Source organism: Melanotaenia boesemani, chromosome 17 (genome assembly GCF_017639745.1).
Source record: "Melanotaenia boesemani isolate fMelBoe1 chromosome 17, fMelBoe1.pri, whole genome shotgun sequence".
NCBI lineage: Eukaryota > Metazoa > Chordata > Actinopteri > Atheriniformes > Melanotaeniidae > Melanotaenia > Melanotaenia boesemani.
In genome coordinates, this window is record NC_055698.1 from 6,673,003 (window position 1) to 6,690,502 (window position 17,500).

At 42.2% G+C, this 17,500-nt stretch overlaps 1 protein-coding gene across 2 annotated transcripts; it reads left to right on the plus strand.

The window, feature by feature from the left end:
* Nucleotides 1-1,812: 1,812 nt before the first annotated feature.
* Nucleotides 1,813-17,476, plus strand: cpsf1 (cleavage and polyadenylation specific factor 1). 2 transcript variants are annotated; one of them, XM_042011943.1, is made up of 38 exons: nt 1,813-1,968; nt 2,467-2,632; nt 2,734-2,761; nt 2,847-2,980; nt 3,059-3,139; nt 3,222-3,373; nt 3,462-3,608; nt 3,691-3,830; nt 3,926-4,036; nt 4,110-4,203; nt 4,287-4,374; nt 4,535-4,684; nt 5,091-5,142; nt 5,237-5,310; nt 5,407-5,481; nt 5,570-5,650; nt 5,931-6,026; nt 6,147-6,323; nt 6,422-6,563; nt 7,781-7,959; nt 8,103-8,242; nt 8,336-8,516; nt 9,703-9,909; nt 10,006-10,095; nt 10,172-10,318; nt 10,399-10,551; nt 12,263-12,379; nt 12,587-12,677; nt 12,788-12,872; nt 13,896-14,037; nt 14,121-14,273; nt 14,365-14,541; nt 14,814-14,880; nt 14,957-15,004; nt 15,081-15,236; nt 16,832-16,961; nt 17,039-17,177; nt 17,257-17,476. In XM_042011943.1, exons 2-38 carry the CDS (start codon nt 2,489-2,491, stop codon nt 17,302-17,304), a joined length of 4,416 nt encoding a protein of 1,471 aa, XP_041867877.1. In that variant the 5' UTR covers nt 1,813-1,968; nt 2,467-2,488; the 3' UTR covers nt 17,305-17,476. The 2 variants fall into 2 exon arrangements, with proteins under 2 accessions (XP_041867877.1, XP_041867878.1); XM_042011944.1 differs by lacking the exons at nt 14,957-15,004; nt 15,081-15,236; nt 16,832-16,961; nt 17,039-17,177; nt 17,257-17,476 and having other exon boundaries at nt 14,365-14,553; nt 14,747-14,830.
* Nucleotides 17,477-17,500: the final 24 nt, after the last annotated feature.

Genomic DNA, 17,500 nt, shown 5'->3' on the forward strand with positions numbered 1-17,500 from the left:
TTTTGTTTTGTTTTGTTTTTTTAATGGAAGAAAAAGAAGAATTTGTGGTCATTATTAGAGATTCTTGTTTCTAAAGAAAAATAAAGATTAAAATAAAACAATGTGGAAATTGTCTTTTCAGGGCTGAACAGCTGTTTGTAGGCAGCGTCATACAGTTTGTTTGTCTTACTGTGTTTTTTACTCTTGGTTCTAAGAATATCTTTGCTTTGACAGAAGGGCCTTAATTGTTGGTACGTCTTTCTAGAACCAGAAAAACTGTTTGGACCCCCTTTTGCCTTCAGACCTGCCTTGGTTCAACTTTCAGATTCAACATGGTGTTGGAGATTTTGTTCCATACTGACATTAAAGCATCACGCAGTTGCTGCAGATTTGTCGGCTGCGTCCATGATGAGAATCTCTTGTTCCATCACATCCCAAAGCTGCTCTACTGGACTGAGATCTGGTGACTGTGGAGGCCGTTGGAGCATTCATTATGTTCTAGAAAGCAGGTGGAGATGATCTGAGCTTTGTGACATGGTGCATTATCCAGCTGGAAGTAGCATCAGAAGATGCTACACTGTAGTTATAAAGGGATGGACATGGTCAGCAACAATACTCAGGTAGGCTAAACCAGGCCATGTTGGTACTAAGTGGCCAAAACGTGCCAAGAAAATATTCCCCACCATTACACCACCAGCAGCCTGAACTGTTGATATAAGGCAGAATGAATACATGCTTTCAGATTTCCACCAAATTCTGAGCCTATCATCTGAATGTTGCAGTTGAAATGGAGACTCTTTGGACCAGCAACTTTTCTGCATCTTCTATTGTCCAGTGTTGGTGAGTGTGTGTGAATTGTAGCCTCAGTTTCCTGTTCATAGCTGACAGGAGGCACCCGGTGTGGTCTTCTGCTGCTGTAGCCCATCTGCTTCAAGGTTGGACATGCTGAGTGTTCAGGGATGCTATTCTGTGGGCCAGACCACTGCTGGTCACTGGATATTTTCCCTTTTTCAGACCATTCTCTGTACACCCTAGAGATGGTTGCATGTGAAAATCCCAGTAGATCTACAGTTTCTGAAACACTCATACCAACAGGTCTGGTACCAATGTTCAATGTTAAATCGCCTTTCGTCCGCATTATGATGCTCAATTTGAACTTCAGCAAGTCATCTTGATTATGTCTACATAACTAAATGTTGCTGCCATGTGATTGACTGATTAGCTTTTTGTGTTAACCAACAATTGAAGAGGTGTTATACAGTGGCTGGTGAGTGTAACTCCACTACTGTACTAGATCTCTGAACAGACATGAGCCTGCAATATCTTTCTTTTCTCTTGCTATATCTTCCTTTTTTTCCAACAAAAAAGAAGAAAAACATTTTATTGTTAGACATTTGCTATATTTATTATGTAAGAAACTTTTGAATGAGAAACTGACACAGTAAAGCATATATATATATATATATATATATATATATATATATATATATATATATATATATATATTAATGAACTTCATTGATTTCTTTGTCATAGTTACAGAAACAGAAACAAATCACGGATCACAACAGTCATCCTGTCATACATTGTTAAATATTAAACAAATGAACGAACAACATACTAATTCCTTCAGGGTCTGCTAAGTAAAATGATCAATGTTCTAGTTTTTAATTTCTTGTTCTCAGAGTTCAGTTCATTGATGATATGTAGGCTAAAATCATGTATCCTTGAACAGAGCAATACTGTCTAAACTGTGAAATTTTTACCTGTGGGGGGCGGTATATCGCTACGGAGCATCTCGTCTACAAAAAAGAATAATAGAAGAAGAAAATCACCGCAGCAGCTAAACCATAACACACAGCTAGCGCACATTTTACCTAGCCATCGGCTAGGTAGGCTTAAGCTGATATTTCAGAAAATATGACTCACTAAATGTTAGCTGAAGGACAGAAAATAAAGCTACAAACTCAGATAACGTATTGGACGTAGGTATGTTGACAGGTTTAATTGATAATTTGCTGAAACGTGCCAAAAACAACTGCAATGCAGGGCTAAGGCAAAGACGTGCTAGCTAAAATGCTAGCGATGAGAGCTTAAGTGGTTTGCCGCTATCTTAACCGGCTTTTCCATACATTCCTTTCCTGAAGCAAACTGTTAGTTTTGATAATTGTACACTTTGGTTATAACAAGAGGCAATGTAAAGTTCTTGTAAAAAGCAGTATTTATTAATATATCTTGCCAGACAAAAACGAACACTGATTAAGTCTGTAGTAAATAATAAGCTATCTAGAGTTTATGTACCCCTTAAAAGCGGCGCCTTCACTTACTGCTGCTTAACAAAGCTTAATGTGTATGTGTGTTTGAATCAAAACCAGGTTAATCTGGTTTAATCTGATTGAAAGTCAGATGTACTCTAAAGCAAGACCTGAAAATGAATAGTGATAAAACAGCGTTTAAAGTCTTGACGTTAATGTTGTCACCTGTCAGATGCTGAGGGCAGCCTTCCAGGATGTATGCTGTGTACAGGCAAGCCCACACCCCCACTGCCGTGGAGTTTTCTGTCTATTGCAACTTTATATCCAGTAAGGAGAAAAATCTAGTTGTTGCTGGAACGTCTCAGCTATTTGTGTACAGGATCATCCATGATGTAGAGGTAAATATGAGCATTTTCAGGGTTTGTTTCTATGTGCTGATATTTGAAATTCAAGCATGAAAGGGCTTTTGCTTTATGTAACATTTGTGTCATTATTTCAGAGTACATCGAAGGCTGACAAACCGTCTGGTAAGACCTGGCATCCAACTTGAATACATATTTTATGATTGATAAAGGGTTTGTGTATTGTTGAGATGCAACCATTGTCTTACAGATGCCAAAACCCGTAAAGAAAAGCTGGAGCAGGTGGCATCCTTTTCACTCTTTGGCAATGTCATGTCAATGGCCAGCGTGCAGCTTGTAGGAGCCAACAAAGATGCACTCCTCCTCAGTTTCAAAGATGCGAAGGTATCACTGCGTAAACAAAATTCAAACTGGTTGGAGTTGCTTTACATTCATCTTTTGGTGTGTTTGCTTCCTTAACAGTTGTCTGTAGTAGAGTATGATCCTGGCACACACGACCTCAAGACGCTGTCTCTCCATTATTTTGAGGAACCAGAGCTCAGAGTATGTAGAATAAAAACAAAACATGTTGAGATGCACCATCAGGGTTTTTTTAATCTAATTTCTTCTCTTTTTATGTTTTTAGGATGGCTTTGTACAGAATGTACATATCCCCATTGTGCGTGTAGACCCAGAGAACCGCTGTGCTGTAATGCTTGTTTATGGCACCAAACTTGTGGTGTTACCGTTCCGAAAGGACACGCTAACAGATGAACAAGAGGGTGGAGTGGGAGAAGGGTACAACTGAAATCCGAAAGTGATCGATCTGCCCCAACATTGAACTTTCCCATGAGCTCACTCTAATATCTGTGTTTGTCACCTGCAGACCTAAATCCAGCTTCCTGCCCAGTTACATCATTGATGTCCGCGAGCTGGACGAGAAGCTGCTGAACATCATAGACATGAAGTTCCTCCACGGCTACTACGAGCCCACGTTGCTGATTCTGTTTGAGCCAAACCAGACGTGGCCTGGGTGAGTCCATCCGTCTTTGTTTTTGTTGATTCAGACATGTTTAATTTAAATCTCAGCTCTTGTAATGTGATTCTTTTTCTAGTCGTGTGGCTGTTCGTCAGGACACTTGCAGCATTGTTGCCATCTCCCTCAACATCATGCAGAAGGTTCATCCTGTCATCTGGTCTCTCAGCAATCTCCCGTTTGACTGCACACAAGTCATGGCTGTTCCCAAACCCATCGGTGAGTTAAGTGAACTCTAAACTCTCTGCTCCTTTTATAAGATGATGTAAGTGTGGGAGTGTAATTGACGCTGATCAGTTATGGTGTCATTTCAGGTGGTGTGGTGGTGTTTGCTGTCAATTCACTGCTGTATCTCAACCAGAGTGTCCCGCCATATGGAGTTTCTCTAAATTCTCAGACGACTGGGACCACGTCCTTTCCCTTGCGTAAGCATCGTCCCTCCAAACCATTTTATCATTCAGATCATCCCTCACTTTTAATAGATTTTTTTCTATGCAGGTGTCCAAGAGGAGGTGAAGATCTCACTAGACTGTTCTCAGTCTGACTTCATCGCTTATGATAAGATGGTTATCTCGCTGAAAGGAGGGGAGATGTGAGTTTCTGTGATCATCACCAGAACATTTGTTAACCTCAGTGATGTTTTATGATTCGTCACTGACAGACATTGCTTTGCAGTTACGTGTTGACCCTCATAACAGACGGTATGAGGAGTGTGCGGGCGTTTCACTTTGACAAAGCTGCAGCCAGCGTCCTGACGACATGTGTAAGTTCAGAATTTAACACCATGCAGCGCGCCAGTACCAGTATTTGTTGATGAACTTCCAAATCCTAGGAGAAAATTCTTAAGATGTTACATAAACTCCATGAATTTTTATAATGAACTAATCATGCTGAATTCTCTACGTTGTTCTTTCCTTTCTCAGATGGTAACCATGGAGCCTGGGTACCTTTTCCTCGGCTCTCGCCTTGGAAACTCTCTACTACTAAAGTACACAGAGAAGCTGCAGGAGGCGCCAGCGGAGGAAGGCAAAGAAAAGCAGGACAAAGAAAAGGAGAAGGAAAAAGAGAAACAGGCAAGTTTCTTTAATAAATACAGGATAGAGTAACAGTAGAGTAAATTTGCTTGAGCCTTTATTTATCCGTTACTACATATAGTACATATATATATATATATATATATATATATATATATATATATATATATATATATATATATATATATATATATAAATATAGCGCCCTTCTTGTGTTATACAGTTTCAGATTATGTTTCTAAATGCTGTAGGGGGGGAATGTGCTTTATGAAAATAGCTTTCTAAGATGCATTTAAGCTCATGTGGCTGCTTTGATTAAAGTGACTCGATGCTTTCCCAATCTGAGAACTTAAGTGGCATACAACAGTAGATTTTGTTCTTGGTCTTTATGTACTGAGATTTTCACAGACTCCCATTTAACCAAATAGCTGCCTCTGATTTCCAGGAGGAGCCTCCCAGTAAAAAGAAGCGGGTGGAGTCTTCCACCAACTGGACTGGTACGTTGTCCGACAGCTTTTAAGATCACATTCCATCGTGTGTTGGAAGCTCCTCTGCTTTACGCCTGACTTTATTTTTTTGTTGTTGTGGTAGATGAAGTGGATGAAATCGAGGTGTACGGAAGTGAGGCCCAGTCAGGCACTCAGCTGGCCACCTACTCCTTTGAGGTACAAAAGCTTAAATGTTGTCTGTCTATTTAAGTGTAATAGATCTGTGTTTAAATAGAGGGCCATTGAAGGTCTTTCCTGTGTTTTTGCTCACAGGTGTGTGACAGCATTCTCAACATTGGACCTTGTGCAAATGCCTCAATGGGTGAACCTGCTTTCCTGTCTGAAGAGGTGAGTACACATTTTTAAAGATTTTAAACAGTCTCATCTGTTACAATCTACAGATTTATTTGAAGTCAAATAAAAAATTTTCCCACAGTTTCAGAGCAACCCTGAACCTGACCTGGAGGTGGTGGTGTGCTCTGGCTACGGCAAGAACGGTGCGCTATCTGTCCTGCAGGTAAATCTTCCTCTCTGAGTTTACAGATGGTTGTTTGCATGATTGACGTGACCGCACCGATCTACAAACCTGTGGTGGCGAGGGCCGTCTGCCACAGGTCCTATGACGGTGCTAAAGTGAAGTCTGGGTTTACCAGGGCTGCCTCAGAGGTCGACGGAGTAGCCTGTAAACACCCCAGACACAAGCTTATTCTGTTCCTGAGTTCACGTGAGTCACAACTCTGACGTATGTGCACAGCTTTTTGCCGTTCAGATTTTCTTTTTTCTTTTTCTGCTTTTAGAGAAGCATCCGACCCCAAGTCGTCACTACATTTGAGTTACCAGGTTGCCACGACATGTGGACCGTCATCTCAAATGAAGTCAAAGAGGATAAAAAAGTACTGTTATTTTTTTGTTCTGTTTTTTTTTTTTTGACAAATTAAAGTTTTTTCTTAAATTGTGCTTTTGATTCTAGCTTCATTTCTTTTTTCATTATCATGTTTGTGCTTCTCCACCAGGCTGTAAAAAGCGAGGAGTCAGAGGACGGAGCAAAGACTGAGACAGAGGAGGAGAGTGTGGAGGGAGAGAAGGACAAGGAGGAGACGGAGAAAGAGGAGGAGAAGACAGAGCCTCCACTGGAGGATGACGCGAGGAAACATGGCTTCCTCATCCTCAGTAGAGAGGACTCCACCATGGTATCATGTTCTGTTATCATTCCTGTAACAAGAGCTTAATTAAACCAAAGAAACCTAAAGAAATCATCACAGAGGAAGTAACTTTTCTCTTCTTGTAGATCCTGCAAACCGGTCAGGAGATCATGGAGCTGGACACCAGTGGTTTTGCCACTCAGGGACCCACTGTGTTTGCTGGAAACATTGGTGAGAACCAGTACATCATTCAGGTGTCGCCTATGGGACTTCGACTTCTGGAAGGAGGTAAAAATAAAATATGTATATATTTATGACCAAAAGAAAAAGAATTTAAGTACTTATATAATTCCTGAGCTACCTCTTTTTTGCATACATTACCTGGAAAACCAGGTGCTAGATGCACTAATGGGCTCGAAACACAGGAGGTGACAAACAACAGCGACGGCGGCAGTGCCGTGCATCACGCTCTAAGATCGCTTTTCTCCAAGAAATTTGATTGGTTATGATATTGATGGGGATTTTGAGATTTTCAAACCAGTCCGTGACGTGACAAAGTATGACAGATGGAGAGTCAGAAGATTTTGCACGAATTGACAGAAATATTGCTGTTTACTGTATAAATGAGAGACAACTCTGGGTTCATCCGAGTTTACAAAATAGGAAACAGCATCGTTTGGGACTAATTCACTCTGGTGTCACGCGGCTGCCTTTTATTCAGCTAAAATAATCTATTCTTCCATGTTCAAAGTGTTTGCAGACTGCGCTGTCTAGCCTGCTCTCTGGTTGGCTGTAGGGCCATGTGACAGCGACAAAAACTGAACATTTTTCTATTTTCTTGGGTCGTGTCGCAAGTCCCGTGTGCACGTCTACATGAACGAGTGCAACATTTCACATGCACGAATGTCGCCTGTTGCTTGGCTGGAGGAGGGCAGCGATTTTCGCCTCAACACGCAGGTTCCTCAGAAAATGATGGAAAAGGAGCGACGTCGCCTCCCGTGTGTCGAGCCCATAATTCAATGAAAATTCATAAACAGGCCAAAATAAAGGACAAAAAAAAATTTGCTCAGTTTTGACAAGCTTGAAAGTCAGTATTTGTTTGGACCAGCTTTTCATGAGTTTTGCCCGTCTTGCCTGAGTCTGGTTCTGCTGGAGGTTTTCTCTCCTGTTAAAGGGGGTTTTTCCTCTCTACTGCCACCCGCTGCCTCTGTGCAGGCTCAGGATGGGGATTTAAACCAGAGAGAAGATTAATGTTATTTTGTTGCTTCCAGTTAGTTTTTTCTTAGTTGGCTTTTTGAACTGTTGTTGTAAACTGAACTAATGTGGATCATATTATTGATTTGTTTTAATTGGATTATAGTTAGACTACAGACACAGTCCAGTTAATTGTAAAGTGCCCTGACATGACTTTGCCTTAAATTGCGGCTATACAAATAAAGCTGGGTTGAATTGAATTGAATCTTTTTAAATACATGTTTCTGTTTTTTTATCCCTCCTGCTCTTAGTAAAACAGATTCACTTCATCCCGGTGGATCTGGGCTCTCCCATAGTGCATTGCTCCGTGGCAGACCCTTACGTAGTTATCATGACAGCTGAAGGGGTAGTTACCATGTTTGTGCTGAAGAACGATTCATACATGGGGAAGACTCACCGCCTTGCTCTGCAGAAACCACAGATTTCCACAGTGAGTCAAACACCAACGTCTTTATTGAGAGAGCACGCCCCCTGCTGGCCAAATAGACGCCATTACAATTCACAGATTAAAACTGTTAACAGGAAGCAACTTTTAATAATGTAGGTTTGAAAAATGCTTAATTTTTTTAACAGCAATCTCGTGTGATCTCGCTGTGCGCGTACCGAGACATCAGCGGCATGTTCACCACTGAAAACAAAGTGAGCAGCTCCACCAAAGAGGACAACATCATCAGGAGTCAGTCTGAGGCGGAGACCCTCATCCACGACCTCAGGTTGGATCTTACGTCCACCCATCATACAGACACAGTCAGCTGGTCCCTTCATCTGAAATTAGTTCACCACAGTAACTGAACCTGTTTGTGCAGCAACACGGTGGATGATGAGGAGGAGATGCTGTACGGAGACTCCAACACCAGCGCTGCACCAGCTAAAGAGGAGATGAGCCGCAGCTCTGTGGCACCGGTGCCTTCTGTCAGCGAGGGAGGCCCAAGTAAAGCCGAGCCCACCCACTGGTGTGTGATCATCAGGGAGAATGGCGTGATGGAGGTAGGCTGTATTCTTGTTTTTTTAAGACAGACGCTCTCTGTCAGAGCTGGGAGGAGGTTGTGTTCAGTTTTTTTTTTAGCTCCTTTAGTTTTCTGTAATGACTGGCAGATTTTAACTACCTGGCACAAGCTCACTAGGAGCGTCTGAACAGCCACTGGAGGGGGTCGTTGTTAGCGCAAACCCTGGTGTGAACATCTGGCTCACTGGTTGGGTGGTGCTTAGCTAAACACAAAAAGACTAAAGAACTTCTCACCGCTGCAGTGAACCTCCTCCACTCAATGTGTGGACCGTGTGCAGGACTTCACATTTCTGCCTGTCTCCTTCCTTCTCTAGAAGTTATTTCTAAATTTCATCACTTCAGCAAATCCTCTGCTGTCACCAAAGACTCCACTCATCATGACCATTTTCCACTTGCTTCCCTCTGGCAATCTCTACACACCTCAAATCTCCAGATTCAGTCACAGCATTTTCCCTGACTGCGATACAAATTCTGCACAGATTAAAATAATGCTCACAGTACTGATGGGATGTGGCTCAGTCTCGTGCACAATGTGCTTTTATTAACAATTTACAGCCTTTATATTTTATTTACTGTATCTGTTAAGAGACAGTAAGTGTGTGAAGGCGTTAATGGATCGGATTTTGTTTTTAGGAGGCAGCACTTTAAATTTTATCATTTTCTCTTTTTTTTTTTAATAAATGTATTTTGACTTTGACTGGAAAAACAGTGTTTAATAAAAAGCATCAACTCTAACAGAGAAAAGACTTTAAAATAAAAATATTGGCTTCAGCTCATTGTTTGGCTGTAAGATCTCAGTGGACTTCCAGCTTCCTTTGTTGAGGTTTAAGCTTTAAAAACTCCTTAAGCCTGTAATGAAAAACAAGATAGTTTTCATATGATGGTTCATCCCAGACCCTTCCGTCCTTTTGCATTGTGACAGGTATGCTAGGTGCCTCTTTTTCTTTTTGAGATGAAGTTGAAGTGGTCATCTTTATATCCAAATGGCTACCCAAACCTGCGCTTTAGGGCTAAATGTTGACTACGACTTGATCCCCATGAGGAAAAGAGTAAAATAAATAAGTTTCATCTTCAGTCGTAATGAGCACAATATGCTGCAATCACTCATTAGCAAGAAGCTCGTCCAGCTTCGTTGACGCTTCCTTCTTCCTGTCTGTAAATAAACAGATTTACCAGCTGCCAGACTGGAGGTTGGTCTTCCTGGTGAAGAACTTCCCAGTAGGACAAAGAGTGCTGGTGGATAGTTCTTCCGGCCAATCGGCAACGCAGGGAGACGGTAAAAAAGAAGAAGTCACTCGACAAGGAGAGATCCCGCTGGTAAAAGAGGTGGCTTTGGTTTCACTGGGCAACAATCACAGCAGACCGTATTTACTGGTGAGTTTCCACTTTACCACGATTCTCATAAAATAAAAAAAGACTTTAATTCACTACAAACTAATCAGACATTTTCTTCTTTTTTTTTTTTTTTAGGTCCATGTGGAGCACGAGCTTTTGATCTACGAAGCGTTCCCTTACGATCAGCAGCAGCCACAGAACAACCTGAAAGTCCGCTTCAAAAAGGTAAAACCCAGGAGAGACGAAGCCGGTCTGTGGCTTCAGGTGGAGTCGGTGTTAACCGTGTTTCCTCTCTGAACAGGTGCCCCACAACATCAACTTCAGAGAGAAGAAGTCAAAGCTAAAGAAAGACAAGAAAGCAGAGAGCGGTGGCACAGAGGAAGCCGCGGGGGGGAAAGGTCGGATTGCCAGGTTCAGATACTTTGAGGACATCTCTGGATACTCAGGGGTACAAAGCCACTTTTTAAAGCTTGAACTTTATTTAAAACCCAGAGTTATTCTCACTGCTTTGCATCCTTTTCTTCCCAGGTGTTTATCTGCGGCCCTTCACCTCACTGGATGCTGGTCACCTCTCGGGGAGCGATGAGGCTTCACCCCATGACCATCGACGGTCCCATCGAGTCTTTCTCTCCGTTTCATAACATCAACTGTCCCAAAGGTTTCCTCTACTTCAACAAGCAGGTACAGAGACGACAACTTTACAGCTGTGTCCGGTTTTTGAAGCAGAACAGAGAAAGAGTTTAAATTGTTGCTATTATTTCATTTTCCTTTTGGAGATCTTTTCTCTATCATTTTAACTAACAGGATTAAAATGATGCTCAACTGCTTTCAAACGTGAAAACAGGAGGTTTACAGAAGGCCGTTCAAATGATCCTTTCAGCTGCAGAGTCGCTCTCACGTGGTGAACGTGATGCCAACAGGACCTCATGAAATCTGCGGTTGTGCTTGCAGAGTGGTGAGAATGGATGATGAGGCTCCTCGCTGATCTTTTCTGTCGTTATCAATCATTTTTGTGGATCACAGAGTGGGAACCAACGTACAGCTCAGCAGAAAACAGAGCAAATGCTGCAGAAGATGTGCTGCTGCATTCACACGTTGTTGTTCTGCAGATTTACAGCGATAAGGCAAAAATAGTGAAGTGCCCACACTTTTTATTATGGAAAAAAATTAAATAAACAGAAGAAAACACAGATATTACCACCTTACCTGTAAGTCACCAGTAATATGATGCGCTGTTTTCCTGCTCTGCCCCCCTTTCCACATCCCACCACTCAGGACCTTCTGCCCTGCAAGATTTAGATGTTTCCGTACGCCGACTGAAATGACTGTCTGGTTAACATGCAGGGCAGAGTGTCCTGCCATATATTAACATAATATATTGGGAGAGAAGCCCAGATTTCCCTCTACACAGCCACTTTTTCTCACTTACCTGGGGGAATCCTGAGGCCAGCTGAGAGACAGAGCTCCTACTGGTGGGACGTTCCCAGAACACCGAGATGCCTGAATCGCCTCATGTGGCTCCTCTCGATGTGGAGGTGCAGCAGCTCTACTCTGAGCCTCCTGGATGACCGAGCTTCTCACCCTATCTCTAAGGGAGAGCCCGGCCACCCTGCAGAGGAAACTCATTTCTGCTGCTTGTATCCATGGTCTCGTTCTTTTGATCACTACCCACAGCTCGTGACCTTAGGTGAGGGTAGGAACATAGATTGACCTTTAAATGCTGATTCTCCTCCCAGTTCTTTTTTCAGCCAGTCAGCTTTATGTTTCATTAGGACCTGAAATTCCAGCATCATCTCCTTGCTAAGTTCAGGGTGATGATTTATAAATGAATATACCCATCATCCATTCTGTCTTTTTCTTCTGCTTAGGTGTTTACATTTGGGTATTGTGTGTGAATCCATTTCTTTCAGCTTGTTGCTTACAGTTCAGTCACAGATGTTGTTTCTATTTATTTAGTTTTCATCTTTTTTTCCTTTGCAATTTGTATTTTCAGACATACCTCTTTCAGATTTTCTGTCCTCACACTTAGACGTCCTCCTTAGCCTCCTTGTACTTGCTCCAAATTTTAGACCCAGCTGACTAAGAAGAACGAACATCTGATGAGTTGCCATCCTTTCTATCATTTCCACTGACAGATCTCCTGTTAGGGTAGCGTTTCTTGCTAATCTGTGAGCCCTACCAGCTCGTTCCTCCCGACTCATCTGCCGTATTATTCAAGCTGTCGTAAATGGAAACCTTCTGGTTGTTGTAGCTGTGAGAGATCAAATTAAACTTAACCTGTAGACCCAGAGATGCCTGGAATGGCTGTTTTGTCTAAAATTGGGTAATTGTGTTCAGCTTTAATGAGGATTTTTAATCTAGCTTTAAGCCAAGTGTGAATGTGCTTCAACAGGGCGAGCTGAGGATCAGCGTCCTTCCCACATACCTGTCCTACGATGCCCCGTGGCCCGTCAGAAAGATTCCACTGAGGTGCACCGTCCACTACGTCTCCTACCATGTTGAGTCCAAGGCAAGCGGAACGACACACACCTTCCACAGACTCACACACCTCCGCTTACACAACACGATGCCAAATAAAAAGCGTATCAATTGGGCCGCTTTAAAAAAGTTTGAGATGAAAAATTTCTGCCTTGAAGTTTTCTGCCTGAAGACCAGAATAAAAATCAATGCGAGCGACTGTGACAGGATCGGTCTTTGATGTGGAGTTTTTCTGCAGGTGTACGCCGTGTGCACGAGCGTGAAGGAGCTGTGCACTCGCATCCCCAGGATGACCGGCGAGGAGAAGGAGTTTGAAGTCATAGAGAGAGGTCAGAGAGCACCCTGTTGTGTTTGAACTGTTTTTTTTTTTTATGTTTACAGTTTAAGTTTTCATTTTTAAATTTGTTTCATTTCTTGTTTTTAATTTTCCTCCGTGCAGATGAGCGTTACATCAATCCTCAGCAGGAGAAGTTCTCCATCCAGCTCATCTCTCCAGTGAGCTGGGAGGCTATTCCCAACACACGGTAAAATCTATTTGTTTCATACTTAAAGACAAAATTTAGTTTTTTATTTATTCGTTTTGTTTTTTTTTTTATATCCAGAGGGGTAAGTTTTTCAGTATGCAAAGTCACTTGATAAAGGAGTCAGAGGAGGAGAGATGAATGAATTTCAAGAAGTTAAATTACCGTGGAGGTATCCATTGTTTTGAACAATAATTTCAAATTTTGATCCATCTGACCAGAGAACAGGTTTCCACTTTCCTCAGACCGTTTTAAATGGGCTTTAGTCCAGAAAAGATGGCGGTTTTTCTGAACCATGTTTGTTTTTAATGCAGTGCAGCCTGAGGGTCCCAAGATCATCAGCATCCTGTTTTAACCTTTGGACTTGTCCCATGCACACAGAGATTCCTCCCATTTCTTCAAATCGTTTGATATTATACATTATAGGTGATGGGATCTTTACAATTTTACATTAAGAAATAGTGTGTCTCAGACTGGTGAACCTCCACCTTTACATCTGAGAGGCTCTGCCTCTCTAAAATGCTCCTTTTATACCCAGTCATGTTACTGACCCGTTGCAAATTTAACCTAATTAATTATTACAGTTTCCACCAGTTGTTTTTTATTTGTACCAGTTACGTTTTTAGACTTTTGCTGCCCCTGTCCAAACATTTTTAGAGATGTGTTGCTACCACTGAATTCAAAATTTTCCATGAAATGATAAAATGTCAGTTTCAACATCCAATATTTTGTTTCCGTGCTATTGGTGTTAAAATATGTGTTTGGGATTTGTTAAATATTGCTTTTTTGTTGTTTGTTTTGTTTTTATTTACATTTTACACACTGTTTCGGGTTGTAAAACGTAAGGATTCTCATATGATCAAGCTGACTTGAGTTTGCTGCTCATGAACATTTGAGACATTTTTAGGAAATTAGGAAAATCTGACACTCAAACCCAGCAAAATAAATAAGTTATTCCAGCTCAGGAACACACTGTATGATGGTAGAAGTGTGTGCGCTCTGACTTGCGTGTTTGTCTGCATGAAGGATCGACCTGGAGGAATGGGAACACGTGACCTGTATGAAGACGGTGGCTCTGAGGAGTCAGGAGACGGTGTCTGGCCTGAAGGGCTATATCGCAGCAGGGACCTGCGTGATGCAGGGGGAGGAGGTCACCTGCAGGGGCCGGGTGAGCAGAGAAACATATAAAACAAACTATGTCCACCCCACCCCCACCCACCGATGGACTGAATTTTTTTTCTCTCTGATCAGATCTTGATCCTGGATGTGATTGAAGTGGTGCCGGAGCCGGGCCAGCCCCTCACCAAGAACAAGTTTAAAGTTCTGTACGAGAAGGAACAGAAAGGTCCGGTGACGGCTCTGTGTCACTGCCACGGATACCTGGTATCCGCCATCGGACAGAAGGTCTCATCAACTTGTAACCAGAAGCTGATGAAGAAATCCTTCCTAATGTTTCATGTAAAGACGCTGTAATCTCCTCTGTGTCCCCCCCCAGATCTTCCTGTGGGTCCTGAAGGACAACGACCTGACGGGAATGGCGTTCATTGACACGCAGCTCTACATCCATCAGATGTTCAGCATCAAGAACTTCATCCTGGCGGCCGACCTGATGAAGAGCATCTCACTGCTGCGCTACCAGGAGGAGAGCAAGACGTTGTCTCTCGTCAGCAGGGTCAGAAGACACTTTACAGCAGGGATCTCCAGCTCCGGCCCTCGTGAGCTACTGTCCTGCAGGTTTTGGATTCTGCCCCGATGCAACACACCTGACTCAAATCACTGGGTCATTAACAGGCTTGTGCAGAGGTGTGTTGCAGTAGGAGACATCTAAAACCTGCAGGACAGTAGCTCACAAGGACCAGAGTTGGAGACCCCTGCTTTACAGCATTATGTCCACATCATTGTGAGCTGTGTCTCTTAACCATTTTCTTCTTGCTTTGGCAACAGGATGCAAAACCTTTAGAGGTTTACAGCATTGAATTCATGGTGGACAACAACCAGCTCGGTTTCTTGGGTAACATTTGTTACAATCTGAAAAAAGCCTATATCTAATCATTAAACTCCATCTCAATAATCTTTCCTCATTGCAGTGTCTGATCGGGACAAGAACCTCTGTGTTTACATGTATTTACCTGAAGGTAGGTGTTTACAGCCAGAGCTGGATTTGTTAGTGAAGGCATGTGCAGTCGTGACCTAGCTGATGTGTGTTTACAGCTAAAGAAAGCTTTGGAGGAATGCGCCTGCTGAGGCGAGCGGACTTCAACGCCGGAGCCAACATTAACACTTTCTGGCGGATGCCGTGCAGAGGAGCGCTGGAAGCTGGCAGCAAGAAGGCTCTGACCTGGGACAACAAGCACATCACATGGTTTGGTAAGAAGCCAGGGGTCCTCGGCACATAACAGCTTTATTAGATCCTGACATCTGATCATTCAGGAGACAGTTTTTAGACATTTTTATATTCATTTAAGTCTCTTTTTAGACGGATGTTTTCTATCTGTAGTTCTCTGTTTTGAGCAAATTATTATGATATCAAAGAATATACAGTAAATACTCAGAGAGCTCAAACAAACACCAAACTGATAGAAAGACTTGACTGGGAAATTTTTATTCTCAAAACTTAGATTTCTGACCTGAGTACAGCATAACAGCTGCTGGCGGGTTAATATAACCAATGAGAGCTCAGGTCACAATTCCTCCATCACATAAATAAATACTCCATCAACTCTGCAATTCCTGGTCTATTTCTGTGTCTGTTAAGTTTTTTAGCGGCTAACGTTAAGAATTACAGTCACCGGTCACTTTATTAGGTACACCTGTTCAGTTGATTCTTAGCACAAATAGATAACCAGCCAATCACACAGCAGCAACTCTGTGCATTTAGTCATGTAGGCATGGTCAAGATGACTTTATGAAGTTCAAACTGAGCATCAGAATGAGGAAGAAAGGAGATTTACGAGACTTTGAACCAGATCTCAATCCAGTAGAGTAACTTTGGGATGTGGTGGAACGGGAGATTCTCATTTCCGAAGGTCTCACGGACACATAGAGGGTTCAAAGAACCTAGAATTGTTTCTCAGTTACCCACATTTTTGTTTCTTTTCAATAATTTATTATACTACAAGAACATGACAGACAAGTTTCCCTTCAAGGTTGAAAGACTCACTACGCAACTTTCTGATCTTAAAACTCTGCGTTCAGGGCTCGTTTGATGGCACAGTGACGTCTGTTTGTTTCTGAGGCCGTCGCTGTTCAGTGGCGTACAGAGTCTGCAAGACCGTTTTTATACAACTTTTTCATCTGGAACGCTGCGTTATGTCGCAGCCGAGTTTCACTTTACGCACCGCGTCACAGGCTAGCAAACGGATATACCCACGCCGTGGCTGATTCAGTTAAAAGAAATGCAAGAAGACATTATCGGAGAAAGAAAAGAGCAATAAGACGAGTCAAGCTAAGACTGTCTTTTACTGGCTGGAGAGAAATCACAGAGTTAAGATGCAAGATGGATGCTGAATTAGCCGTCGATAGGGGGTGCATCCCTGAGAAAGTCTTCAAATTTATAATGAATTATTTTAATTCTAATTTTTATTTAAATTATTTAAATAATTTTATTATAACATAAAAGCAGACTTATCCAGTTGCCTGTCCTTTTTTAATTTATTTAGTGGTTGTAGCTCTGAAACCCTTTACTCATCAGTTAAAATGACGATTAGTGGGATTTCAATCATTTTGTCCTGTTTTGTGTATTTTTTTTCTTTATCAGCCTTTGGATTAAAATCTGAGAAGCCTGGTTTCATGAAGCCAATCTGACAACTTAATGTGTTTGTAAAGAATATTTAAAATGTGTAAAGATTTCTGTGGGTTGGTGACTGAGGGGACCTGAAAGAAAAAGTTAAATTACATTTTAATGTTGGAAAAATGTTTTAATCTTTTGTTTTAAACATGAGCTAAACTTTGTGTGCTCACAGCAACTCTGGATGGCGGCATCGGCCTGCTCCTCCCCATGCCGGAGAAAACTTACCGCCGTCTGCTGATGTTGCAGAACGCTCTCACCACCATGCTGCCTCACCACGCCGGTCTCAACCCAAAAGCCTTCAGGTTTGCACCTTCCTAAAATATTTTGTACAATCCGGAATGGTCATTTTCTGACTCAACGTCTTCTCTGCTGCATCCAGAATGATGCACAATGACAGACGAAACTTACAGAACGCCGTGAGGAACGTCCTGGATGGAGAACTTCTCAACAAGTACCTGTACCTCAGTACCATGGAGCGCAGCGAGCTGGCCAAGAAGATCGGCACCACGCAGGACATCGTAAGTGAAACAGCCTGCAGACTGAAGCATCAGCTGCTTGAAACTTCTCTTCCTTCATCTTTCCCTCTTTTCCCACCAGATCCTGGACGACCTCCTGGACATCGACAGAGTAACGGCTCATTTCTGAGCGCCACATTCCCGGCTCCTCCTGACTATAAATGCTGTTTTATTTGTGAAAGAGGAAAAGGTTTTTGTTTTGATCATCTTCATGCAGACTTTGGTTTTCTACTTGTTGGACAAAAGGAGACTTTGTGTTTTCTTAAAATATTTTCTATTAAAAAAAAAGAAAAGTTGATCAATCTGTTTGGATTTCTTATCATTTA